General features: G+C 33.3%; 3 protein-coding genes and 1 long non-coding RNA gene across 7 annotated transcripts in view; all 4 read left to right on the plus strand.

Moving 5' to 3' along the window:
• Positions 1 to 21,005, plus strand: part of LOC149546921 (TMV resistance protein N-like) — a 130,637-nt gene extending 109,632 nt beyond the window's left edge. Inside the window, exons 5-8 of one of the 2 annotated variants that reach the window (XM_089791425.1) lie at positions 19,063 to 19,226; positions 19,318 to 20,357; positions 20,466 to 20,752; positions 20,868 to 21,005. In XM_089791425.1, coding sequence (XP_089647551.1) covers positions 19,063 to 19,226; positions 19,318 to 20,357; positions 20,466 to 20,747 — 1,486 coding nt within the window. In that variant the 3' untranslated portion in view covers positions 20,748 to 20,752; positions 20,868 to 21,005. The other variant, XM_089791424.1, reaches the window with a different exon arrangement.
• Positions 2,314 to 16,882, plus strand: LOC149546925 (uncharacterized). Of its 2 annotated transcripts, none has more exons than XR_016353794.1 (2): positions 2,314 to 2,451; positions 15,332 to 16,882. It is a non-coding gene; the product is annotated as an uncharacterized LOC149546925 (long non-coding RNA). The 2 variants fall into 2 exon arrangements; XR_016353795.1 differs by lacking the exon at positions 15,332 to 16,882 and adding an exon at positions 13,786 to 14,841 and having other exon boundaries at positions 2,369 to 2,451.
• An 864-nt stretch (positions 21,006 to 21,869) lies between the features above and the next one.
• LOC149546926 (uncharacterized) lies at positions 21,870 to 24,784 on the plus strand. The gene is made up of 2 exons (XM_089791427.1): positions 21,870 to 22,548; positions 22,650 to 24,784. The coding sequence occupies exons 1-2, from the start codon at positions 22,006 to 22,008 to the stop codon at positions 22,677 to 22,679; spliced, it is 573 nt and encodes a 190-aa protein (XP_089647553.1). The 5' UTR covers positions 21,870 to 22,005; the 3' UTR covers positions 22,680 to 24,784.
• On the plus strand, positions 22,700 to 24,784 carry LOC149546927 (protein SIEVE ELEMENT OCCLUSION C-like). 2 transcript variants are annotated; one of them, XM_089791429.1, is made up of 2 exons: positions 22,700 to 23,796; positions 24,074 to 24,092. In XM_089791429.1, exons 1-2 carry the CDS (start codon positions 23,348 to 23,350, stop codon positions 24,075 to 24,077), a joined length of 453 nt encoding a protein of 150 aa, XP_089647555.1. In that variant the 5' UTR covers positions 22,700 to 23,347; the 3' UTR covers positions 24,078 to 24,092. The 2 variants fall into 2 exon arrangements, with proteins under 2 accessions (XP_089647555.1, XP_089647556.1); XM_089791430.1 differs by having other exon boundaries at positions 22,704 to 23,733; positions 24,074 to 24,784.
• Positions 24,785 to 27,277: the final 2,493 nt, after the last annotated feature.

A 27,277-nucleotide genomic window follows, 5' to 3' on the forward strand; every position in this document is an offset into this window, starting at 1 on the left:
CACTTCATCTTTCTTTTGTAGAAAGTATACCCAATTTTTTCTTGAAAAGTCATCTATGAATGTGAGAACATACCTTGCACCTCTAAGTGAGGGCGTTTTGAAAGGACCCATCACATCGCTATGGACTAAGTGCAAAGGTGCTTTTGCTCTCTATGATTTTCCTTGTGGGAAACTTTCTACATGTTGCTTGCCCATTGCACATCCTTCACATACTATTTTTGTTGGAGAGATTCTTGGTAGACCATGCACCATCTTCAACTTCTCCATAAGCTTGACACTTTGATAGTTTACATGTCCTATACGCTCATGCCACAACCTGCTCACATCATCATACTTTGCAATAGCGCATACATCTTTATTTCCAACAAATTCTTGAAATTTATAAAGGCCATTTTCCACTCTACCGATTGCAGTTACTTCATAATTTTTATTCACATCCTTGACTAAGCATTTGTCATTGTAAAACTCGACTTTGTATCCTTGATTTGCAATTTGAAAGACAGATAGAAGATTTGTTGAGAGTTGAGGAACAAGCTTCACATTTTTGAACATTCCATTATTTACTTGAACATTTCCACTTCCTTGAACTTTTAGAGAACTATTATCTCCTAGATATATATTTTCACCATTGCTTTCATTTAATAACTCAAACTGCTCCTTATTATGTGACATATGTTGTGTGCAACCAGAATCAATTATCCATTCATCCTTAAAAGAACTATTTGCTTTAAGTGCTACACAAAAGGCATTCCTCTTTGAATCAAATGATTTTGTAAACTTGTTCTTTTCTGAATCATTAATCCTTTTGTAACATTCATTAGATTTATGTCCTTGCTTACCACAGTAATGATATTTCCACTTACTTCTATTTTGATTCCTATATGAATTATTATTATCTCCATACTTCCAATTCTTTTCATTAGATCTATTATCTTGTGTCCTTTGATGATATTGTTTTCCTTTTATTACAAATGCTTGAGATTCACAATCAACAACAAAGGATTATCTTTCTTTTATTTGACGTTTTTCTTCTTGAATCAACTTTGCACACAATTAATCAGGTTTGATTCCTTTTAATTTATCAGAAGTATCAAGTCCCCTTATAAAAGATTGATAAGAGCCTGGAAGACTTTGTAAAATTATTTGCACAAAATCTTTATCATCTATGCTCTTTCCAAGAGAAGCCAATTCATTTTTTCTTTTCCTTTAATTTACTTAAATGAGTCACTACTTTTTGTAAGCCTTTTAATTTTAGATTATATAACTCTGTGGTAAGAGATATAATCCATACATCACCTGAATTTTGATACAAATTTTTCATAATCTTCCATACTTGCACTCCACTTCTTTCATTTCGAACTTCTGGAATTACTTCTTTTGAAAGTGTTAACTTTATCAAAGCTGCTGCCTTCTTGTCTCTCCTATCCCAATCATCACATTCTTTTCCAGCACCTGTTGGTCTCTGCTCACTACCATTAGCAATATCATAACAGTTTTGTAGAGTTAGAGACAATTCAATTTGTGAAACCCAATCATAGTAATTCTTTCCATTCAATTTAATTGATGGTAGAGGAACACCAAGAGAATCCATTAATCAACTTCTCTCCTTTTTGGATGAGAAAGAAAAAAAAATCAAAACTTTCAACACTGTAAAGATAATCAGTTAAAGAAATTCTCACCAAATTTGTATAGTAATTGCTTTACCAAAAAAAAATGCTGCTCAATGAGATTTATGCCTGCTACAGACGACTGGAATTCTACACAAAGACAAGCTAGCACTGCCCAAGAATCACAATTGCTCTGATACCATATTGAGAAATTGAAAAGAATCTGAAAAAATACTTTACAGCTGATCAGATAAATCATTCTAAATATGCATGACCATAATACATCTGCTACAGAAAATGGAGAAACAGTATTTTATTTATCTGTATAAATTTTTACACACACCATTCGTTATGGTTAAGTCTCTATTTATAGAGCACATTCATCAGTCAGTTACAAAATAGATGTTTCCAGAGCTATCTCATACGGCAGAGTCAAGCGGTGAATAGATAACCATTACAGCACTGATAGTTTATTTACTTGTTGACTAGGGAAATGTTACAGGCTAGTGTGAGACTGAGAGTTCTGTTGTAACTTGTAACTGATTGATGACAACTGGCAGTAGATCGAATGTTCTATTATAGCTGTTTGATGACAAGAGTTTGACTGCTTCCAACAGATTTCTACTGGTGGCTACAATTATCGAAAGGCTTGACAAAATGAAACAGAACAAGGAGTGCTTAAGACTTCTGAAATCCATGAATGATTTGGCCAAACTTATTCTGCAGCTTCAGCGCCTTCCACATCTGAAGGAAGAGATGAATGACAAAATGGAAGAATCTCTACAACTAATTGTGTATGGGTAATCTTATGCTGCACACAGAAGAAAAGGAATTTCCCATTAAGGTATGCATTCAAATAATTTTCTCGTCCTCCCAGGTTGTGAATATTAGCTCCTCAAATACTTAAAAAAACTTAAAACATTACTAAATAACGACGTTTGTAAGGACATTCAGAAAACTAAAATTCTGCACGGTCTAGAGAATTTTTTTGGACGTGGCTATCCTCTCACATAAATCTTCAGTTGACCATTTTTTAAAAGACTGAAAACACTATGGATTTTTGAAAATTTATGTGTTTGATCTTCATGATATGCATAATTTGTAGTCGAAAACAACAAAAAAAATTGGAAAAAAGTCACTAGGTTTTTGTAAATCAGAAGGGAAAAAAAAAACATTAGACTTTGTATTGTCTTTAGTACTTTTTTGTTGGAGATTAGCCTATACCGAATTTTTTATCAACATAAAGTAGAGTGGATGGAGATTTGAAGTGGGGAAATATTACAAATTTATTATTATTATTTGTTGAGATTAATTATTATTGTTTGTTAAATTAGTCATAATTTATCATTTTGGTGTAGGTTCTTGTCTATTTAATATATTCATATCATTATAATTAGATGTAAGTGTTTTATAGCTTAAACAAATTTTATAGATTAAATTTTATAGTAGTGTAAAGGTGTTATATTTTAAGAACAAGATTTTTATTTTTTTTAGTGTAAGGTAAGTTTGGATAAAAAGGTACCATGAAAGTGATTAGTTTAATTGAGTAAGATGAGGAAGTCTAAGAAAAGCTAAAAATGTTAGAAGTGTATTTGTTTGATAGAAATGGAGTGGTGAGATCAAAACCAATGTTAGTCTTTTGAGAATATTCCAAGAGATAAAGTTACTTTGATAGCATGAGAGGGACAATAGACATGAGAAAATTAATGACCTATTTGTAAGAATTTGTTGGTAAAAACAACTCAAGTTCTAGAAATAAATGAATAGTACAAAAGAGAGATAAATATATGATAAGAATAAGTTGTGCTTTCACCATGAATGCAATATGACATGGTCAATTGGATGAGTACAATGAAGACATGTATGCTTATATAGGTCAAATAGTAAGAGACCACAATAAAGACATAACTTATCATGCACACTAAATGGAATCACATGTCAATCAAAGGCGAATCAACATCCACTGTGCATTATCTGAGATAAGCTTAAATAAGCTGTAATTAGTGAATAATTAATTACACCAACACTATTTGACATAAGAGGAGAGGTTCAATTGGACAAGAAGGTAATCCTACAAATGTCACAGTGTGCATACAATTAGGAGAGAGAAAGAGTTGGTTGTCATACTAAATTAATTTGTTTGGCAAAATGGAGTAAGTAGAGAAGTTCAATTTGCTCCTATAAGAAAATATCTTTCAAATTTGGAAAACTTGGGATCATTTCTTAGGCCTTTCACAGTTTAGAAATGTGTGAAGAAGTCTTGATGGTGAAGAAATGGACATGAAACTTCTCCTACCAATTGACCACAACCCAATTCTCCTTTGTATAAACTGATATCATTCTATGTTCAACTAATGTTTTTCAAGGTTTATCCTTGTGAATACATTTAGCAAGATATTTTCAAGATGAGGCAATTACCAAAGTTTTAAAGGATTGATGGTTCCTAATATACATTTCATTTTACATTAAAGAAAATTTATCAACAAAGTGATACTATAGTCTTAACACTATTCGATCTAGACCAAATAATTTATTTGATTAATTGGTTGAGTTCATCTTATCATATGTTCTAGATTCAATATTTAGGTGGAATAGAAATATACATGAAAAACCAGAGAAATCTTCTCCAGTATAACTATTCTAGCAAAAGAGATTAACATCTTAGCATGTGGTACATGGTTTTTGTTTGAACTTATTAATTAACACTATTCATTAAGATAAATACAAAAGTTATATATAATTTTGAGGAATCAATTGATTATTTTATGCTTTATGTACACCCATTTGATAGATATCTATTCAAGGACAAGATGATTTTACCACTAAGTATAATTTTATATTTTGTTAAGCATACAAAACTTATATCATAATTGGTAATTTATAATATATCTCTGTCAGTAATCTTCTCATTTGCACTACACCAAAGAAATTATAGATTGTATTCAACAAAAGTAGAATTGACAATAAGGGATCAAATGGTTAGGGAGATGGTTATAACCAACCCACATATTGGTTTAGAGGATAAGGTAGTCAAAGCCATGGCTAATAAGAAAATATAAAGGGAGTGAGAAAAGAATGGGTTTGGCAAGTTCTCAATTAAAGGAGAAGGAAGGTTGTGAGTGAGTAATTCACAAAAAGGAAATAATTAACATTGATAACTACTATTTAGGTATGAAAGAGTAGGCGACTTTTTAATCTAAGCTAATGGAGCATTTTTAGGATAAAGGGTTATTATATATCGTTGCAAGCCTTGTCAAAATCTAGTTTAATGAGAATGACATCTTGAAAAATATAATGAGGCTATTAAGATAGGATTAATAAGGGCCTTGTTCATGAGATGTGCATAAATAACTTTTAAAATTACCTTTAAGTACATTTGATAGAAACTTTCTTTGATGTGTGGCAACATAAATATAAGGAATTTTATTTTTTAAGGTTTAAATGAGATTTTAAGGACTGAAACTTTAAAGAAGTTGAATTTTATTTCTCAATAATTAGCAAAGTTAATGAACTAGAGTTTAATTGTTTAGATAAATTATTACAATTATCTTTAATTTTTTTATAATCGATAAGAGGCTGAAGTCAATATTAATTATTATTATGTGTTATGATTACTTATTAATTATTTATTAAGTTCAAATAGACTCGAATCCAAACAACTCCCAAATAAGAGATTCACAATTTACTATTGCGTTGTATGCTCTTGCCTACAATTACCTTTCATATTATATAAAATTGAGGTGTTTGTATAATCTAGATAAAAGCTTATGTGATTGTCTAAAATAGTTCAAAAATGTAGACATGATAACAATAAAGTATCATAAAATTATTATAACTTATATTTTTGTCTAGCAAAGGAAAATATTTAATACATCACTACGCATTTCTCTTTGAGTGTAAGTGTGTGTGCACCCACATGCATGTGCATCTATATGTATATTTGGATGTGTACGTACACATGTGAACTAAAAATACAATTCAATATATCCCAATCTTTTAATTGAAAATTATTTTTCATGTATTTTTTTCTCTTTAAAAATTCTATTCATTATTTAATTATTGATTTCTAAGTATATTTCCCCATAATGTTTGGTTTTGTCATGTTCCATAAATGTAGTTCTTTAATTTTTGTAGTAAATATAAGTGTAAATTATCTTTTATAAGATTGTATCTCAATGCTAATTATTAAGTTAACGCTACAATGACATTTGATGATTTTTTTACGTATTTTGTTCTTGCATGAAATATAATATCATTTGTGTTTCTTTGACTTGTTCTCTTATTATCATAATGTATAACAATGGGGAAATTATATCATGATGTCGAATATATATCTATATTATTCAACAACTATTCTTGTAATATTCCTTTTAGGTTTACTATCACACTTATTTGATAAACTTGAATCATATTTTTGTGTAGATCTCTCTTATTTCCTCTTTTTTTGGCTTGTATTTCTTCTTCCGTATTTTCTATTGCAAAATTGCATATATCCTTCCATGATAATGAAAGTTCTGTTTATTTTATATTTGTTGAAACAAATTGAAAAAAAAGTTGATTGACGTATTGTAGATCAATGCAATAATGATAATTTCTCTTGAGACTTCTTATATTCTTGAAAGACATAGAGTTGATATTGAATTTGAACAATAAGACTTGAAGAGAAACTTTGTAGTCGTGAAGTTAATTTCTAAAAGAACTTAGGCTACTAATAAGACTGGCATAAATATGCACATTGAAATATTTTTGAAATCTGTTTAACTTCATTATCAAATTTGTTGTCTTTTGTTGTTACCTACATTATTGCCACACAATTCTTCATTGAGGAACACATATCTTAATATAATATCCTTTCATCTTTCAATTCAAAAATGTATTTTTCACTTTTTATGTAAATATAAATCTAATATTTTTTGAAACACAATTATATTCCACACTACATATTCCTACCAAGCTAGCATCCTAATACAAAAAAAAAAAATTGTCATTAGTGCAAATCTTTGAATAAGAATATAGATAAGTAGGGTTCTTGTTTTTCCTAAAAACTCAATTTCAATATTATTTGCTTCTAACATAGATCTTGTTATTTATACAAGAGTCTTTATTTTACAGATTAGAAATATTATTTTATTATAGTATATATTTTAAACTCTCCCTTTTCAATTTTCAACGCAATATCTAATAATTAATTGTGTAGTTGATAGTGATGTTATACTTAGACATATTATTGTGATTGTTTCATTTCATGGTATGATTGCATTTTTTCATTTGGTCACACACTCATTAATCTAACATTGAGCTTCCCAATAGAGTCTTTACTTTGATGTTCCCATGCTTCCACACAAGAAAAATGAGTCTTCTAGACATAATGGGAGTCCTGGTCACATGAAAAAATATTTCCATTCTATAACCAATTAAGGAGAGTCCTCAATATATACATTGTTTCCCACCAATTTTACAAGAAGGATATGTTGATGATTACTACAAGTTAAGTTTTGCATTATTTCAATTGTCACATTATTGGTATATTGCTAATTTTTATAGCTCCAAATTTCGAACAGTTATAAATTGTTCCACTACAAGGTAGTCTCCTTGCATGAGGAGGTTAGAAGAATATTATTATTGGTGACATATACTTTAGCAAGCAGAGAATTGCTTTGTAAGAGATTATTCCACTTGGAAGTAGTTTCCTTGCATGATGAGGTTGGAAGAATATTATTATTGATGACATATACTTTAGCAATCAGAGAATTGCTTTGTAAGAGATTCTATGAGGAGATTCAAGATAATAGGCTAACAAGCTCATCTTTCACGATGTATTTCTTTCTTTAGTATTGCAACCAAGCATTCCTATTTCGTTGACTTTTGATGGATGGTCATACCTACTCCAAAGCCCCATTTTGACACAAACATGAAGATTGCTAGTAATTAGTGTGGAATTTTTCTGTACAATTGCCAATTATATTTGCTTGAACATGTCTAAAGCATTTTCAACAAATCCATTTGCTGCATAAAATACAATTATTGTAGTCCAAAAACCACATTTCCTTGAGGCATTTTTATTAGACTGTTTACATGAAATTGTATGCTTCTGATTTTACATACTTCTCTATCAAGGCACTTGCAACTAGAACATACATGCAACAAATTACAGGCTTGCAGTTGCCATCAAACGTTTAAACCAATAAGAAAAAGATAAAAATCACAAGCAAGCATTTAAACAACCCTTATCAAAGATATAAATCCAGCAATAAATGTCATTCTTGATCAAGAATATTAATAATATTATGATGTTTGAACCCAATGCACCATCACTCTTATTTATTTATTTATATATTTATTGAACAAAGCCTGAAAGTTACAATAAAAGAATAGCAATTCAGATAAAGGATTGTACAGTGAGAAAATGAAAAAGAAAACTACAATTAAGACTTACAACCAGCTATACAGTTATCCGAACATAGCATCAAAACTGATCTTGTGACAAGATAGTGCTGAAGAAGACAAGAAATCAAACGGATTATACTACTGGCTGGTCCAACCAGTTCACTGAACATGTACATTAATATAGAAGAGAAAAGTAAATTAGAGGAATATTACAGCTGTTTGATCCAACTAATAAATTAAACTTGAAAAGATTTTGCAAATTTCTAAAACATTTGATCTTTCCTTCATGCAACAGCACTCTTACTCTCTACATTGATTAATTTATATGCTATAAGAAAATAATATTATGATATATCTATGCCCAATGCACCTACACATTTATGATATCTATATTAATTAGTTCCTATGGTAAGAAACTTAATATCCAGTTAGGCAGAAAGATTACTGAAGCTGAAAGGGCGTAAGCTTGCATGCATAGCATTTTTTTTAAAAATAAATTGTCTATACGCAATATTTTGACGAAGAAAGAAGTTTTGGAAATATACAGCCACAATGATAGAGAAAATGACCATATATTGGAGTAACAATTTTACTTCCCCAAAATTTTGTGGCATTACAGAGTCACCTAAAGTTGATAGGCAATGGTGTACATCCTATTTAAGAGATTGTTTGAACAAGATAAGATTTGGCCTCACGAAAGTTTCCCACCAGTTAGAGGCATTTTGATTTTCCCTAGATGGTCAAAGAATTTAATCAGACCGGACGATACCAGATTTTGCGTAGAAAAAAACAATAATACAAAAGAAGCATTGTGATCAAAATTTTCATTCACAGAATATGTGAGATCTCATAGGTGAGGGTAAAAAGCTCTGGATTTTAGGGTTTTACTCAATCTCTACATCGCCCTCTCTCCTTGTGAAATCTACTATCTATACAAAACATGTTTATTCCCATTAAACATGTATGTAATTGGCACTACTCTCCGATACATCTATGCAAAATCTAAAAGAATAGAGAAGGCACCCGAACTGTTTAACAGAATGTCTAGAATGTACACTTGCTGATTGCATTTGTTTGAAAGCTCAACAATGTGTTTTGTAAATACCCTGTAACCATAGCTTTCTATGAGACATCCTTGTTATAGGCATTTTCTCAAACAAGTTCACATTCCTTGTCTATGCCTCCAGATTATGTGCTTTCACGTGCACCAAATGTGCACCCATCAAAAATCTAGATAGCAAAACACAATCCAAAGACCCTGCAACAAAGATCAAATTTCTCTAAGTGCACCCCATTGCAATTGTGCAAGTTTGAATAGGGAGAATCTCATATTTGTTACTCCATTTCACCCTGGGCTAAAAGCCTTAATTGATGCGTTACATTTTCTATCCTTGTTGATCTCTCTAGTCTCATCTTCCGATGGGACTAACTGAGCCAAAATAGAGGTCATCTTTGGCCACGCATTCACAACGTTGTTCTTTGTCTGCCTAGGGATCGCAGGAATATGATATGGTACTACCCGTGTTGGTTCTGGTGCAGGCAAAGCAAAGGCAATCATTTTCTTGGGCATCCATCCTTGAATTTGAGGTCCCTGGCAATTAACCAAATATGAGTCCTGCTGCACCTAGAAAAATGAAACTTCTCTTTGAACAAATTGCCTGTAGATTTGAACATGATATGCCAAGGGACTATTTTGACTGGCAGGAAGATAAAGACACCTTCCCCCAAATTGACATTGATTGCCCGAGCCAAGCAATCATTGATCTTGTACAAGCACTCCCGGAACTAATATTCAAGAGCCAAGTTGTATAACAGAGTCCAAATTGGGTTGTTTGTGCAATTCTCAACCTAGAATTGAAATTAGGGATCACGGGATTGTAGGGTGGAGAACAAATATAAGTTGCTTACATATCTTGTTTCATGTCTGAACTGGGGGCTTGGGGACATAAATCCTTTGTTGTGCCTGTGACAAATGACAAAAACGAAATCGGGATCAACAACTTATTAAGCATGTTGCCGTTTCTTGCAATCAACACCAAATTTGAGGCACAAATCATGTTTGAGACTTAGAAATAGCATCAAATATCAAGCATAAGATGCCTAACAAAAAAAAATCTTCGGCACAGACAAAATCTCAGCAAGAAAATCATGAATACCTCCAACAAAGAAACCTTTAAAAACTCCAATGAAACCCTACCCTTGAATCGCTGTCAAATAGAAAGGAGACAACGCAAAAATGAACAAGTCTATAAACAAGGATAAAATTTGCCCAAGATAACCAATCATCCACTCAAAACAATGAATCATATATGAGAAGAAATATAAAACACGCCAGTAAACATTAAGGGTTCCATGGATTCCAACAGGTAAAGAAATGGGGCGGAACTGGGCACCACAGATGGTGGAAAAAATTATATTTGTAATACCATCCCAGAGCTTTCTGTTCTAAATTGCTGCAGCTCACTGACATTTAAGTTTGACCAAAGATTGTAAAATCTGTCATTCTTCAGGAGGTTTCGCCTGCTAATTGAGCCTCTGAAACGGTATAGATTGCGTACTTCCTGTGAACACCAACGAAGGCAATAACATTATAAGTGCACGTGTCATAAACCAATTTCAACTAACAAGTGGTGGGAAGCGGCTCTGGGGCTGCTCTGCCATGGTTATCCTCTCGTGGGGTCCGGAAATACATTTTTCAACAAGGGGCGCATGTCCCAAAGTTCCTGTCTTAAATATTTTTATGGTTGATTCTCATATGACTATTTTCAATTGTTTCTTATTTCTCTCAGAGTTGTTACACATTAGTAGCTTTTGATAAAATTGATATTTTTGAAGCTAATGAGGGGTAAGAATGCTTCAAAAATATCAATTTTATCAAAATACCCCTCATTAGCTTTTGATAAAATTGATAGTGTATGAAGTAATATAATTTTCCTCTTGTATTTCTAAAAAAAATCGAAGAGGTGTTGAAGACCAATTAATTTGCATGCATTAATTACATTGAGAGATGTTCCTTACAACAACTCAGTGGAAATGAACTATTTGTGTACATGAAAAAGAATCAATTACAAACATTGATTTATGTATCTTTATTTCATTAAAAGAAACTAATTATGTTATTTTATAACAATTAATCAATGGTGTCAGCTTTATAAGGATTTGAAATTTCAAGGTAATGTTTTCAAAAGGAATTTTGTACAATTCATAATCCAAAGTTTGTAGATAGAAAATATATGATCCTCTCATCACACTACTTTTATCCATAGAAGAGTAGATTGTTAATAGGCATCCAAATACACATCTTCTCAATCATTGTATCCATTTTCATCTCCTTGCTCTAGAGGTAGGGCTTTTGTGTGCTCATTTTGTTTAATTTGAAAGTTTTTCTTTAGAATAGAGCCTCTTCTTTCCATTTTATTTATTTAATTTGTTGACTTTCAATTTATGAAATAGGAGTTGTCTTCTTAAAATCCATCCAACCATGCATACACTAGTTTAAATATGTATGTATGAACGTATGTATATGTATATGTATATAACACACCACATCAATGTAAAACTAATAAGAAATATATATAAAATAAGAAATAAAAAATATTTAATTTTATATTTGAACTTGGTAAGATTGCTAGTAAAATATAGTGTAAACTTAAAAAATAATATTTTACAAATTACAAAAATAAACATCAATATAGAACTAATAGTAAATATATTTAAAGTAAGAAATATAAAACATTTAACTCTATATTTGATTAAAATATCTAAACTATACAACTTAAAAAATATTTAACTCTATAAATTCATATGACTTCTTCTTCATAAACTATCTTCAATAATAAATGTATTTAAAATCAAAAATATAAAACATTTAACTCTATATTTGATTAAAATATCTATGTTTGAATAACATTTTACAAATTACAAAAAAAAAAAACATCAATGTAAAACTAATAATAAATATATTTAAAATAAGAAATATAAAACATTTAACTCTATATTTGAAGAAAATAGAAAGGGATAATTAATATTGATTAGACATTCATTTGTGAGGTGGAAGATAAAAATGATTGTTTTTTAAAAGTTAATCCACTTGTCACAAATGTGGAAAAGATAAAGTTGTAATTAATGCATTCAGTAATAGAGTTGTTAGAAAATATTTGTATTTTTGTAGGAGAAAATTGAATTTTTTCATTGCTTTATTTATCATGAGCCTATGCAATTTTCAAAAAATTGTATTTTTCAATTTCAAAAAATATGCAAATTAATATAGCTTTTGCAAACATTAACATATCTTCAAATTTTTTAGATTAGTGAAACTATATGGAAGCTCATGATTCCATTAGTTTTTTGCCAAAGGCAGGAACTTATAAATGGAGCTATAGGATTAGAAATTGCTTGAATAAACTAACTTTATAATGATTGATAAGCTTTCATATTTATGATATTTACTCTTTCTTATTTGCTTAATACTTCCAACAATATTTTGGTCACAACATTCATGTTATTTTGTGATATTGTTATAAGATTTAACTATGTAGTTTTTGAGTCAAACTCATTGACCTATATATCATGAGAGAATAAATGGAACACTTAGCACTCATTGGATCTAGGTGATGTTCACAGAGGTGAAGCACCAGGCCTTCCCGAGAGGTCACCCATCCCAGTACTACTCCAATTCAAGTGCACTTAACTATTGAATTTCCTCCATGGTTAAACCCACCATGCTTGCAACTCCATTTGTAAAATCTCCACCAAGTGTTGTGCCTTATGAACCATTCATTAGAAAGTCCCTTCAGCTCATCAAGTGATAAGAAAGAGACATTTTTCATTAGAAAGTCACTTCAGCTCATGGAGCAAAATGTCTCCTACTTATCAATTGATGAGCTGAAGGGACTTTCCAATGAATAGTTCGTAAGGCACAACACTTGGTGAAGGTTTTACAAATGGAGTTGCAAGCAAAGTGGGTTTAACCATGGAGGAAACTCTATACTTAAGTGCACTTGAGCTGGAGTAATACTAGGATGGGTGGCCTCCCAGGGAGTCTCGGTGCTCTTCGCAATGCTTCACCTCTGTGAGCCTGTAGGCTAGTATTATTGCATTTACTTTTCTCAATTAGTGAATTAATTCAATATCAATCAATCAATAAAAATGACCTATTTTTTAGTTAATCAAATATTTATAAAGTTACTATAATAATTTGTTAGTTTATTATCTTATATATACTATTTATCTCAACTATAATTGGTTGATTTCATTAGGTGTTATAAGACCCCTTTTTTCGGAGGCTCTCCCATATTGATTAACACATTTTATTAATATTAGATTTTTACTTTTTATGAAATTATTTATAGATTGCTTTAATAAACTACTATATAAATAATTACTTTTTATGTTAAAATTAGGTTAGTTCAATTTAAATGCTTACTATCATTTTAGTGGTTAGTAAAGAAAATGAATAATTCAAATTAAACAAACATATTAAATTAATATATATTTTTTTATAATAATAAAATATAATATAATACACAATTCAATACTAATAATAATTTGATTATACACCTATTTTTTAATCTTTAGTATACTTTATCTTTAACTACTACAAATTTAATCATGTTCAGATAATTACAAATTTACTATAACAATTTTATTTTAACAACTATTATCATTAGGTGTCACAGATTCACCCCTCACGGCATTGTTTTAGCAGAGTTTGGTGCTCATCCTCTCAAACTTGCCGTTATTTTTGACTTTTTTTGGTTTCTTCATCGGCTTCGTGGTTTTATGGAGACAGGTGCTGACCGACATAGATACTCTTTTTTGGCATATTGTTCATCAGTGGAGATTATGAGATCTGACACTTCTGCTAGATCAAGATGCTGGTACACTCAGGCCATCTCTTTGTTGGGTTCGATCGGGATTGAGATTGATCGTCTTCCTCCCAATCAGTTTTCGTTGGATGCCCCAGCTCATCTTCTTCCCTCTCGTCAGGAGTTGAATGAGCATGTCAGACAAGATATCTATAGGCACTATATTACCACTACTTGGTGTCATCCCCTGGGTGGTTTGCGACCTAAGATGGTCTTCTATGCTGAGCATTTTCTTGTTATTCAGGATGGTATTGTTGTTCACCCTGCCTATCTTTACCGTCGTTGGAATCATGCATTATGGTTCTCTTTGGGCTCTTTTAGGGTTGTTCTCATCGTCTGAGGGCTCAGACTGATCACCATATGGATCAGGCTGATCGATTATGCCAGTTATGCACTCTGATGGAGGCTGAGACCGAGACTCACTTCATATTTCATTGTCTTCATTACTAGGAGATCAAAGGGAGATTTTATTGCCTTTTCAAAGACTATTCTTCTCTCTCGATGTTCTTCAGTTATATTGATAAGCCGTGTTTAGCACTTTATCTTCAGGAGGCCACCCATCTCCGAGAGAATACCTTGCAGTCCTTTCATCAAAGACGGACTTTTGATCAGCTCATTACCACCTTTTTCTGTCCCTTGTCTCCTCTGCGGGGTTTGAAAAGGCCTTCCACTACTTCACATTCCAGATCTGTCAGACATTGTACCAGTCTCTACAGGCAGCATCAGTCTTATAGGGGTTCTTCACGGCATCCGAAGACTATGGATTGTCCACGGATGTACCTCTCTATTACGGATTTCTTTGTGACAATGAAGGACCCTTATTCCTTACCTTGTCTTTCTTTTTTCTTGTTGCTTTGTTCCTTTTCAGTCACCGTTTGGTGCCTTTGCTTGGCTGGCTCTTCTATTTGTATGCTCAATCCCATAAACCAGTTTGGTTTTTCGTGGACATTAATAATTTTATCTTATCTTATCTTATCCTACATGTTATTTTTTACAGTTTAACAGCAAGTACATGCCACTTATTCTCATGAGAGATGGATTCATGTATGAATCACTACTCATTCATGATATATAGATCAATGAGTTTGACTTAAAAGACTTGCTATGGAAATGTGAGGCCTCACCCCGACCCATCATAGCATAGTGATACATTACTATTATTTTGATACTCATAACTCGAGATGCCGAGACATTATCTAATGCTTTGAACATATCATATTATTTCATGTTGTGTGATGTTATTTTCAGATATTTGATGTTCGTCATTTAATGTTTTATGTATATGTATGTTGATGAATTAAGTAAAAGGTAGGATTGACATTTTGGTTTAAGAGATTTTAATGGTTAAGAATTGAGAGAAAACCTAACTGATTTATAGATGTATGTTTTAATTTATGTGATTTTCTGATACGTATATACATATGTGCATGTGATTTTATGGGACTACTGATGTGTGCAATGAGTGTGCAGATATTTTAGCCGAGACAACCGACGGAGGAACAGAACTGATCCCTATGTGCTAATTGTGGAAACCTTGTTGTTCGTAATTAAATTAATTGTGAGATGTATGTATGTATCTTTCTATGATCAGTGAATGTTAATGTTTGTAACTGTATTCTTATAGTGTCACTAGACACTCGTGAATTTGCATATGTTCTTCATCGTGCTAGTTAGGGTTAGCTATGTAACCTTTGGACCTAAGTCGGATTAAGTTAGTGTCTTTTTGCTAATTTGGTTCTTAATCGAGTTTAGTCACCCTTAATCCGGATTAGTGCTTAATCTGCATTTTAGAGTTGTTAATTGGTCCTAATTATTTCATAGCTTTTGTTTGGTTCCAAACTTATTTCTAAGGCTTTAAAACATGAAATATTTATGCTCAAAGGGTATGGGTATGGGTTGGGGGTCTTTTCCAACCCCTAAGCCCCTTTTATTGACTTTTGAGATCACTTGAAAAAAGTCTCTTTTTGCCTTGGTGCGAAAATTGACTATGGCTACCATGAGATGCATCACCTCAACTCCACTTAGTGGTTAACCATAGTATGGGTTGAGTTAGGAACTTCTAGATTTGTAGGTGGGTGGGAGAAGTTATTTCTCCTTTTGGTGGTTAAGTTTGAGGCTTATTTAGAGACCCTTCTTGGAGTAGTTTAGGTTGTTACCCAATCTCTACTTTTAGAGAGGAGTTTTGGAAGATTGAAGGAAGGAAGGGAAAGCTCTACTCATATTTGTTCATTTGCCATTACCTCTTTGTAAAGGTAGGAGTTCTTCATCTCCTTGTTCAGATTTTCATGCTTGTTTCATGCTTATGCTACTTTGTTGTTGTTTGAATGCTTGTATGTATGTCGGGTATGTTGGGAAGGATTGAAAACTATGTTCTTGAATGCTTTTCTTTCATGTTTATGTTTGAATTTTGAAGTTTTCTTGTATGGGTGTTTTGGTATTACTCACCCTTGGATAGGGCAGAAGTGACCAATTTTGGGAAAGGTCTTTTTAGTTGGACTCCAACAAGTGTAGAGTCTCTTCTCAAAATGAGAAGAGGGAGAGAGGGTAGGGTGTTATGGTCCCCTACCTGTCAGCACAAACCTCGTATGAGTTTGGCATGTTAAAATGGAAGAATGGAAGTTCTTGGTTATAGCCCCGATTGGGCATCTATTTTGGTGTTGTGTTTGACTTCTCCTATTGGAAGAATCCACCTTTCCCTAGTTTTGATTCATTGTGAAAACCTTGTATGAATATGCATGTTTGATTTTGTCTCTTGATCATGCTTGTTGACACCTGATCAAATTATGTTCCCTCCACGGTTCTTAGAAATGTGTTGCAGAAATTGATATGGAACCCTTGATGAGGGTTATGAAGGAAATTCAAAATTTAAATTGTTGTAATTTTGGGATTGGAATCCTATGTATTTTGTATTTCAAAACCTTGTTGTAATGGCAACGACACCGGGTTTTCTTCCTGGTTCTTTCTCGGCTGAGCCTTTGAATCAGGTTTGCCAATAAAATGGTGATTGAGTAATATTGCTTATCATGAGATTTAATCACAATTTTCAGTTATATGAATGCACATCAAAAATAGGATGGAAATGATGTTGATTTAATTAGGCAAAATTTCGAGTTTCTTTATATGTTGAAAACAAAAAAAATCATATTATGAATGAAAATTCAGTTTCGTGATTATTGGAATTAAATCAATTCTTGCATTGTGGCTTAAATGGATAACCAAACCTCTTGGCTTATTTAGTTTGCAAGTAGTCCTATTAGATTTACTTTTTAAAAAAAAAAAATCCCCTCTTGGATAATAATTCAATTTCAAAATCTATTCTTAGAAAGAAAAAAAAATAAGACAAAAAAAAATGTGTCAAGAGAGCAAAAACTCTCTGGTTTTTGTATGGGGAGCAATTTAAATTCTCCCCTTGAGACAGAGAATCTGAAGAGAATCTTTATTATCCATATAAATAAATAAATATAAATCTCTTTTCAAAACAAATTAAACAAATAAATTTATATGAAAACTTATCCTAAAATCCTTCTACCCACTTTGCTTTATGCATTTAACCCCCCTTATTTTAGCGTCAGCCTTTGGGTGTTGTGTTTGGAAAGGTTTGTAGCTAAGTCAATGTGTCTATTCTAGGGTGACATCACCCTGTACCTTCCCATCTTCCTTGCAAGTAATAAATCTCCTTGCAGGATGCTCTAGGTTTTGCCTTGGATGGAGATTGCTTTGTTTAAACTTTTTTTGCCACCCTTGTTTTCTTTGGTCAGCACATGCTTTTTGGTATGGGGGTCTTGGGAAGCGCTTTGAAGCGCTGACGTACTTGAAGTAGGAGTATTAATGGTGTTTGGTTGGTGTCAGATTTGATGGCGGGGAGATGTCGTTTGAGAGGTTACTTGGTTATGTTTTAACTTTGCAATTTTTATTCTTCCTTTGGTCATAAAGGTAGGCGCTCCATTTTGGGGAATATGTGTTGTCATTTGTGGGTGGTGAGTGATGTTAGAGTATGGGGGTTAGTGTAGGATGGGTTAGAAAGTAAGTTAGTATTTGGTCTTAGCATAGTGTGTTAGATATTTATTATAGTGTAGTTAGTATATGTTTTAGTTGTTAGTTTTAAATTTAAATTAGTTTTTAGTTTAGTATTAATTAGTTATTTTTATATTGTTAATAGTATTGTTAGTGAAGAAAGGTTAGTTTATGTTAGTAATTAGTTTAATTTATTAAAGTTGTTTGTTTTAAATTTTAAATATATTTAGTCAAGATTGTTTTAGTTAATATTTACTTTTAAGTTAGTTTTAATATTAGGTTTATTAATATTATTAAAGTGGTATTTAGAATATGGCTTGTTTGATCATTTGTAAAAAAAAAAAAGTTATAACTTAATATTAGTTGTAAATCTAAGTTTAATTTATGTTATGATTTTATTAGGAATATGAATTTTTTTGTTTAAAAAAAATATCATCATTGTTTTTAAATAAAATTGTGATTTGTATAAAGTAAAATAAAGTATATTTATGAGTATGTTAGATGCGACTTTTATCTTAATTAGTTATTGATTTAACTTTTCAATTTAATAAGACCCGTATTCATTTAAATGGTTATTCCATAATTTTAACTATAATGTTGTCTAAGAAATGAAATAACGAAACAAATGTTGATATCATTTTTATAACGAAAGTTAAAAATCTTAACGATGTATTCATCCACAAGAGTTTATAAACTTAAGACGTAATGTAGAGAACCTTTACTTAAACTGTGATCACAACCATATCGAACTTAGAGCATTTTAATTATTAATTTTAAAAAAAATTGAATGTTTTTGCCTCGTAGTTTGAGCATGACAGGAAAAATGTCTTCTTATCAATTCATGTTATATTTAATGTTTATAATTAGTATATATTCATAATAACTTTCTTAATTTTTGAATATTTTCAGAAATCAATCATTTCAATATAAAAAAGAAATAGTCTCTAATACTAATACAAATAAATTGTCTTAGATATATTGTCATGTAGGTGGGATATTTTCTTCTCAACTTATTGGCCATCCTTAAACATCACACGCTAAGGAGAAAATTAAATTTGAAAAAAATAAATCATCTTTGAGTATTTAACACTTAGTGTGATGATGTTCATGTATTGTCATTGTAACTTCTATAGAGTAGAGCAAAACATGACTATTAAGTCTGAATTTTTTTCAATGTAAACTGAAAGATTGTGGGTTGCTGGAACGGACGGAGAAGAACTTGCAAAGCTTCGCAGTCAAGTGGATGAAATGGGCAGAGTGCTCCATTCGCAAATAAGCTTCTGTACATTAGATGCTGTGCAGAGCAATGAAGTATGCAGCAAACCACCGGTTCCATTCCATAATCCTGCAGGTAAATTATCACGAGCATTTATCTTAGTTAATCCATCAGCTACTTGTTCATAGATATATATTTAAAACTGACATACTATTCTTATCTGTAGTTGTTGGCATAGATCACAAGATCACTGAAGTGATCGAACTCCTTGAGTGGGATAATGACAAGTCGGCTGTGGCCGTGATTGTACACGGCATTGGTGGAGCCGGAAAAACCACTTTGGCAAATCAAGTGTTTGCATCCTTAAATCTGCAAGGCTGGAAATATTCTAAAGTCACTCTGGTACAAAATTTAGAATCAAATCCTAACATAAAAGAAATACAAACTCAAATTTTAAACGACTTGACTGGGATAAAACATGATGAAATAAGAGACTCTCACGAGGGACAACAAAAGCTGAAATCAGTTATGGAGAATGAAGTTGTGTTCATATATATCGACAACATCTTAAGGAGACAACATCTGGAAGATCTTCTACCCAAGCTGATCGAAAGTCCAGAAAAAGTGAGGATTCTTGTAACAGCAAGAAAAACAAATGTCTCCGGGGTGCTCGAAAGCTGCAGATTTAGTCCATGTAAATTATATGCCATTGAATCCCTCCCTGTTGAGGCATCCCTTCAAGTGTTGTGTAGGAAAATTGACACTGAAAGAGACATTGACTCCATGGCGGAAGAAAGACCTCAGGCTAGGATGATAGCGACGAAATGCAGTTGCTGTCCTCTGTTTCTGGAATTGGTGGGAGCTTATGTCCATAAAAGAAATAGCAAAGTTGAAGCTTATGAAAAAGTTGTTGGCTGGCTAAGAGATGGAGAGGATTTCAGCTGTGACAAGGAAGATTCTTTTGAGGAGTCTAGAATTCTGTTTGCTTACAACGAGCTTACACCTAGTGCTCAGGAGGCGTTCCTCGATATCTGCTCGTTCTTCTATGATTGGGAGTGGGATGAAGTTGCCTGCATTGTTGGGGAGGAAGAAATGGATTGTCTTCTGGAGGGTGCTCTGGTCAAAAAAATAAAGATCGAATCTCGCCACGATGAGTCTTATCGTCTGAACATTCACGATCTTATATTAAGAGCAGGTCGTAATAAATCAAAGGGCAATCGGTGCAGAAATAAAGACGACATTTCTATGGCCTTGGAGAGTGAAGGGGTATGAAAACTTATTTTTAGTATTAAATAGCTAAAGACTGAATTTTTTTTTTTTTTTTTTTTTGTTTTTTTGGGTTTTTTTTTGAAAAATTGGGTTGCATGTATCCAGGATCTTCACCAAATAAGAGGAATTCGGCTTGAATACATCAATAAGCCATATGATCTATCTGCAGAAGTGTTAGAGTCTATGAGCAGGTCTCTGCGAGTATTGGATATGGGAAAAGACACAATTGTGAAAGGGCAATGCAGTAAACGCTTTGATAAGCTAAGAGTTCTACGAGCATGCGAGGTGCCCAATCTTGGGATTGATTTATCGAAGCTTCAAATCTTACGCTTCCTGGATTATACTTTGAAGGAGAACGAGACTTGGAGTCTCCCAAACATAAGTTGAATTCAGTACGCAGCTTTTATTTTTATTTTTCAAATATGAACAGACCCTTCCTTCTCTGCCCTCCCAATCACGATGTCCTTTCTTGAATGTTGTTTAACAAGCCCCTTTTGGATGCAGCAGTTTTCTGGATTACAAGTACTCAAACTTAGGAAGACTTGGACAACCGATATGCATGCAGAGATAGAGTTTGGGCATTTTACTAAGTTAAAGCATTTGGAGTTGGGATGTTTTCATATTACAGAAGTCTCAAGTTTTGTCAGAGTTTATGGTCTAAAGAAGCTAAAACTCTCCACCATTGAAGGTCTGAAGGAGCTGCCAGGGTCAATTGGGAAGCTCCGATCACTACAGAAATTATACATATCCAATTGTGATGACCTAATGCGGTTAGAAGGAGGATTTGGAGAACTGAGCTCCCTTGTTCTGTTTGAGGTGACAAATTCCAAAAGTTTGCAAGAGCTCTCATGTGACTTCGAGAAGCTATTGTCATTAGAATCACTCAAACTATTTCCTTGCCGTAATTTCCTTAAACTTCCGGAAGGGATTGAAAACTCATCATCCTTAAAATTTGTTGATGTTAGGGAATGTAGTATGTTGACTAGTCTCTCGAATAGAGTTTGTGAGTTGTCTTTCTAGGAGAATACAATATCATTGAGAGGCTTTAAGAGTTTAAGAGCGCTACCCGCCGGCTTCGGCCAATTCAGTTCCCTGGAAAAATTAGTGTTATATAACTGTGAAAGTTTGCAGGAATTGTGTGATGACTTTCATTGCTTAGTAGGGCTAAAAATATTAGACATGTCTGGATGCAAGAGCTTATCAAGTCTACCTGACAGTTTCGGCCAGCTTGGATGTTTGGAGAGGTTGGTACTATCATGGTGTGAGAAGTTGCAGGATTTGTGCAGTGACTTTGGATGTCTCGGAGCTCTGAAAGATTTGGATATGTCTGGATGCAAGAACTTATCAAGTCTACCTGATGGTTTCGTCCAGCTTGGATGTTTGGAAAGCTTGAAACTATCATGGTGTGAGAAATTGCAGGAATTGTGCAGTGACTTTGGATGCCTGGGAGCTATGAAATATTTGAATATGTCTGGATGCAAGAGCTTATCAAGTCTACCTGATGGTTTTGTCCAGCTAGGATGTTTGGAAAGGTTGGAACTATCAAGGTGTGAGAAGTTGCAGGAATTGTGCAGTGACTTTGGATGCCTTGGAGCTCTGAAATATTTGAATATGTCTGGATGCAAGAGCTTATCAAGTCTACCTGATGGTTTCATCCAGCTTGGATGTTTGGAAAGGTTGGAACTATCAAGGTGTGAGAAGTTGCAGGAATTGTGCAGTTGGATGCCTTGGAGCTCTGAAATATTTGAATATGTCTGGATGCAAGAGCTTATCAAGTCTACCTGATGGTTTCGTCCAGCTTGGATGTTTGGAAAGCTTGGAACTATCAGGGTGTGATGACTTTGGATGCCTGGAAGCTCTGAAATATTTGAATATGTCTGGATGCAAAAGCTTGTCCAAGCTTCCTGATAGTTTCGGACAACTTGGATGCTTGGAAACGTTGGATTTATCAATGTGCTCTAAACTAGAGGACCTTTGTAGCGATTTTCACTGGCTGACATCGCTTGTAAAGCTAGAGTTGTCAAATTGTGAGAGGCTGCGTGAAAAATGGATGGACAATGTGGGGACTATTCAGAAGTTGCGGTGGCTAAATATTTCACGGAGTGAAGAGATGACCAGGCGGTGGATAGAAATGCAAGCGGAAAAAGAAGATTGGAATTTCGTGGTGCTAACAGATTCTTTTTGCGAGGTAGGAGAGGTGATTTAACTCCAATAGATAGTTAATTGGATGTATTTCATTTTCAGCAAATGAAAGATTTGAATAATTATAATGCTTGTTTTGTGATGCAGGAAACGAGGGACGGAAAGCTTTGTTACTGAAGGCAGCGACATCACAGATATTTGACGAAGGCATATTGATTGACATTCATGGGCACCCTTTCTGTTCCTTTCCACCGGCCTCCTCTCTAATTTTCATTATTGAAAGATACGCGTATGGTCGCTCTCAAATAGATGGAGTCTTATTTGAAAAGGGTATGCGACAACTAGAATTGAACTCAAGAGCGTGCTCAATCATATATGCCGGTAGACATTTCAGCGCATTACCATCTGAGGTGACTAATAGAATTGTGGCTTATACACCTCAAACCCCTCAGACTGACTTATTCTTTGAGAAATTGTACGCTACATTCCCCGAAGTCTATAGAATACAAACCTCTGTTTTCAGAAGCAAAGTTAGTTCAGAAGTAAAAGAAATAAAATGTCCGGCTGTATGGGGACATTGGGAAGATGTGTCCTATATATTGAATGAAGCAGCTTTTCTTTTAAGAGCTCCGAGTGAAAACAATGTTGGCATCCTGAAAGCAATGCTGCAAACAGATTTCCTCAAGAAAAATCAGCGGATAATTTTATGTTTTTTAGTTTCTTAGTTTCGACCTTTTATTCCTAATCAGACGGCTTTTGTGACTAAAGTTTAAAACAAAAAATCGCAGGTAAAGCTAATTGATTCACAAGGAAAAGTGATATTACTTCTCCATACAAAACCAACCATGTACAGAAGGCACTATTCAGCATTCCATGTTTTCTATATGAAGATGCAAGCCAGCCATCACAATCTCGTAGAAGTAGTTTGGGTTCCGCATTGTCGTGCGGCACAACGGGACGAGTTCGAGAGAGTTGCTGCAGATGCTCCATGGCCAGTGGTCGGAAGTCCATGGTTGATTCAACAGTCATTGTCGCAACGTTTTACTTCAATAGAAGTCCCAAACAATTTAAATGAACGGGAAATGGAATTACCAACTGTGCTGGTGTTGGATGGCAAAGGAAGAATCGTGAACAAGAATGCATGGGAGATGATAGAAAGGTGGGGAAAAAAGGCATTTCCATTTTCCCAGGATCGCCAAGAAGAGCTCAGAAATTCAGAATGGGAGAAGATGTGCGACTACCATCAATTTCTTTTTCAAAATCTGCCTCTCTCTAAAACAGAGATAATGTTAAAGTAGTTCGAGATGTTTTTCTTCTCTTTAATTTGTTTTTATATAAAACTTACAATCTTTTAATTATTTACATTGCAGTAGGAGTGATAGGTTAGATCAAATGGCAAGAATGGAAGAGCATCCATTCTTGAAAATTGAATAGGACACAGTCTAAACTATTCAATTTTACCACTATATGAAAGTTCAATTGACATAATTTATTTTTCCAAAAAAAATTCCATCGATATATCCATGAGAGAATTTATCCCCTTTGTGTTTTTCTCGTTTTCTTGATAATAGGTGAAACAAGGATCGCCAAGTGCAGAAATGACGTTGCTATTCGTGGGCAGAGCACCTGACATGTTGGAATTGAGTGCTGAGGTGGAGTATGCTCTCCCCAAGTTGAGAAGTCATTTTCAACTCTCGCTACAGTAACAGTCGCGGATTGATTATAGACAAGATAAGCAACCTCCCCAACATCTCTGGTGTTAAGTACCGAAAAAGTAGTGAATATTAGAAGTTTGGTATGTGGTATTGTAAGTGCAGAAACTGGGAGTGTCAAAGAAAAGGAGATAGGAGTTACAGTGGTAGATGAGAAGGGGGAGATGGCGACTGCGAGAGGAAAGCAGGTGGCAGAGGCATTCTTGCAGTATGTTCAGAATCACTCAGAGTTGCCGAGTGAAGTTAAAATGAAAGGAATTAGAGCAGTTTTGGAGGGGCATAATCCATTCCAAACATCATCCCGATCATACGATGCTTCAAATATCTAAACTTTATGCAAATCCACGCTGCAGTTTATGCTCACGAAAGAGTAAGGGTCATTATTATCAGTGCAATGGATGTGAAAATCATGTGATGTGTCAAGAATGCATTTTAGAGTAGCCAAAGGTTAAAGAGTTCTAGCTACGGTTTTGTAGCAACATAAGTGGGTATGGCCCATTTTTACAATACATAATAAGGCTGACCCTTAATTTAATTTTATTAAAATTGAAATATGATTGTTTTCATCTATTATGTTTGTATAAAAGTGAGCACAATTTTTCATAATTTTATTGTAAATTGGCGATTAATTCTAATTGTTTGCTATATTTTTATTAGTTATATTAAAAAATAATATGGTATGTCTAATATTTTATATAAATATAAAAAGAAGTAAAAGTTGCTAGAGTTTAAGTTTGGTCAATATTAATTACTATATTTAATATAATAAATGTATAGGGTAGATTAAATTTTATTATTAGTTAGGCTTGAATTTGGTATTCAAAATAGAAGAGCAATTACATCTAGATTAAATAATAATGAGTTGAGAATATAAATGTATATGATAATTGTGAAGTTAGATTGTTTGTAATGGTGAAATCTAGCTTGTAATTTGTTTAGTGAATTTAGATTCATTTTAGCTAGTTTAAGCCTTACGTGATGATAATTATATGATTGTCATAGCTTTCAACTTAATTTTGATACATAACTCATTCCTTACATATACTTCTTTATACTTGTCAATGTGTTCTAAACTCAATATTTTATTGTATTGAATTTCAAGATTGTAACATAATCAAACTACATTGATGGATAAAAGGTTTTTGAAAGTTTGGTCCTTGACCTGATGAATGGAGTTGTGTGCATAGGTTTTCACCAACATGTGCTAGGATCATCGCGCCCTAGCCCAATTTTTTCTATGATTTGTGTGTGCACAAGGTTTATGGTTCATTTACCAGGTTGGAATTGCATTGGGTTGCTCGTGCTTTAGAAGTTGGCTCCTCTATTCTTGTGCTTGAGTGGGTTATTTTTCATAGCATTGAGGGGAGTGTAGGGAAAGTTTGGGTTTTTCTTTTATCAACAGTTTTGTTTAGATTTTAATTGGAGAGCTTCGAGTTTCCAACAATTTGGTGATCGTTCACTCTAGGCCACCTTTGGGATCTTCATTCAAATTACCCTGGATCATTTTATACAAGAGAGAGTTCTTAGTTGGAAAAGGTGAATGGTGGTCTTCTGTGGAACCATGATCATCCAGTTCTTGTTCTTCCTCCTAAAATGGTTATGGAGGATGTAGATTATTGGAGTCAACATACATTGATCTATTAATTTCTAAGAATTCACATTCACTATCGGCACTCAAGGAATGGATCTGTTGCACATGGAAGGTTGAAGGGGATTTGGACATCATGATAGCTAAAAATAGTTATTTCCTTGTTGTTTTCTCAAATTGAATAGATAGGAATCTGGTTATTGAGGGAGGGCCTTATTTCTATAACCTTGTAGGTTTGCTTGTCAAACCCTGACATGCAGGGTGTTATTACAAACTACCTAACTCAATTGTAATTTTATTTTATAAAGTTGCATTCATTTTGAGATACTAATGATTAGTTTACATTCATTATTGTTGAGGTGGTGAAAGATATGAAAAAATATTGTCATGATTTTAAAAAAAACATTTGAAGTATTACGTAGATAGCTAAATTAAATGAATATGTATTATCATTTTGTGAGACTAATTTTTATTTGAGGAGGTAGAAGAGTGAAGCCTATAGTTTAGTCCTAGTGCAAAGATGCACTCACACATCACACATCACACATAACACAAATAACCTAACACACAAACTATCCTTGGAAGGAAATCCTAAAAAACTTGAGCTCTTGCTCTGGAAGTCATTGTTAAAAACAGTTGAGGGATTTGTTGTAGGTGTGCTTTGCATCTAAGAACTCATATGACTGCTTGGGCATGTATTTGGGATGTATGTATCTACCTCATACTATCCTTCTCTAGCCTTACAACTTTGTCAGCTACTGCATATAATAAATCCCATGCACTTGTTAGTCTCAAAATGGTTTTGACATTTGAGTGCCAACACACTTAACCACTTTCTACATTGAAGCTGAGTACACTATGTATGCAATTGTATTAGAAAGGAAATCATATGTTAATAGGTTAGCTTAACAACTAGGTTGTAGATCCTTTAAATAGGTGATTAAATCCTTTAACAGGGTAACACTTCATGTAAAATGTTTGTAAATCCTTTAACCAAGTCACTATTGACACAGTGTAAAGCCTTTAACAGGGCATACCATCAGAAGTGGTCAAAACAATTATTGTTGCAGTAATTTTGTGGGTATCATCCCCACCCCAGTTTTACCTTCTTATTCATGGAAGGTTTCTGGGTCACCAAAATATAAAGTGTTATGTGGTGATGCATGTTTTTTTTTCATGGTTGTTTGATATGTTTACATGCATGCAATTTATTTTCAGTTAAAAGTTTTAATGGTTAAAGTACAATACTTCTTATTCACCCCCCCCCTGTCAGAAGCATTCTTCCTATTTGAATATTCCAACAGCACCAATGATCCTTGTCAAAGGAGTAGTGGAAGGGGATAAGACCTTTGAAAACACTTTGAAGCTCACTGTAGACCAACTACCCATTGCTGACAAGGTTCTTTCACCATATTTATACTCATCTAAATCTAAAAAAAGTTGTAACCTTCTTGTCATTCGAGATTCAATAAATT

The sequence above is a fragment of the Cupressus sempervirens genome, chromosome 7 (genome assembly GCF_028749045.1).
Source record: "Cupressus sempervirens isolate cs-2001-9-10 chromosome 7, ASM2874904v1, whole genome shotgun sequence".
Classification (NCBI taxonomy): Eukaryota; Viridiplantae; Streptophyta; class Pinopsida; order Cupressales; family Cupressaceae; genus Cupressus; species Cupressus sempervirens.

Coding starts and splice junctions, on each gene's coding strand:
- LOC149546926 (XM_089791427.1), top strand. CDS start 22,006: ATGGTTTCATCCAGCTTGGATGTTTGGAAAGGTTGGAACTATCAAGGT. Junction 22,549..22,649: donor TAACAGATTCTTTTTGCGAG/GTAGGAGAGGTG, acceptor TTTGTGATGCAG/GAAACGAGGGACGGAAAGCT.
- LOC149546927 (XM_089791429.1), top strand. CDS start 23,348: ATGTACAGAAGGCACTATTCAGCATTCCATGTTTTCTATATGAAGATG.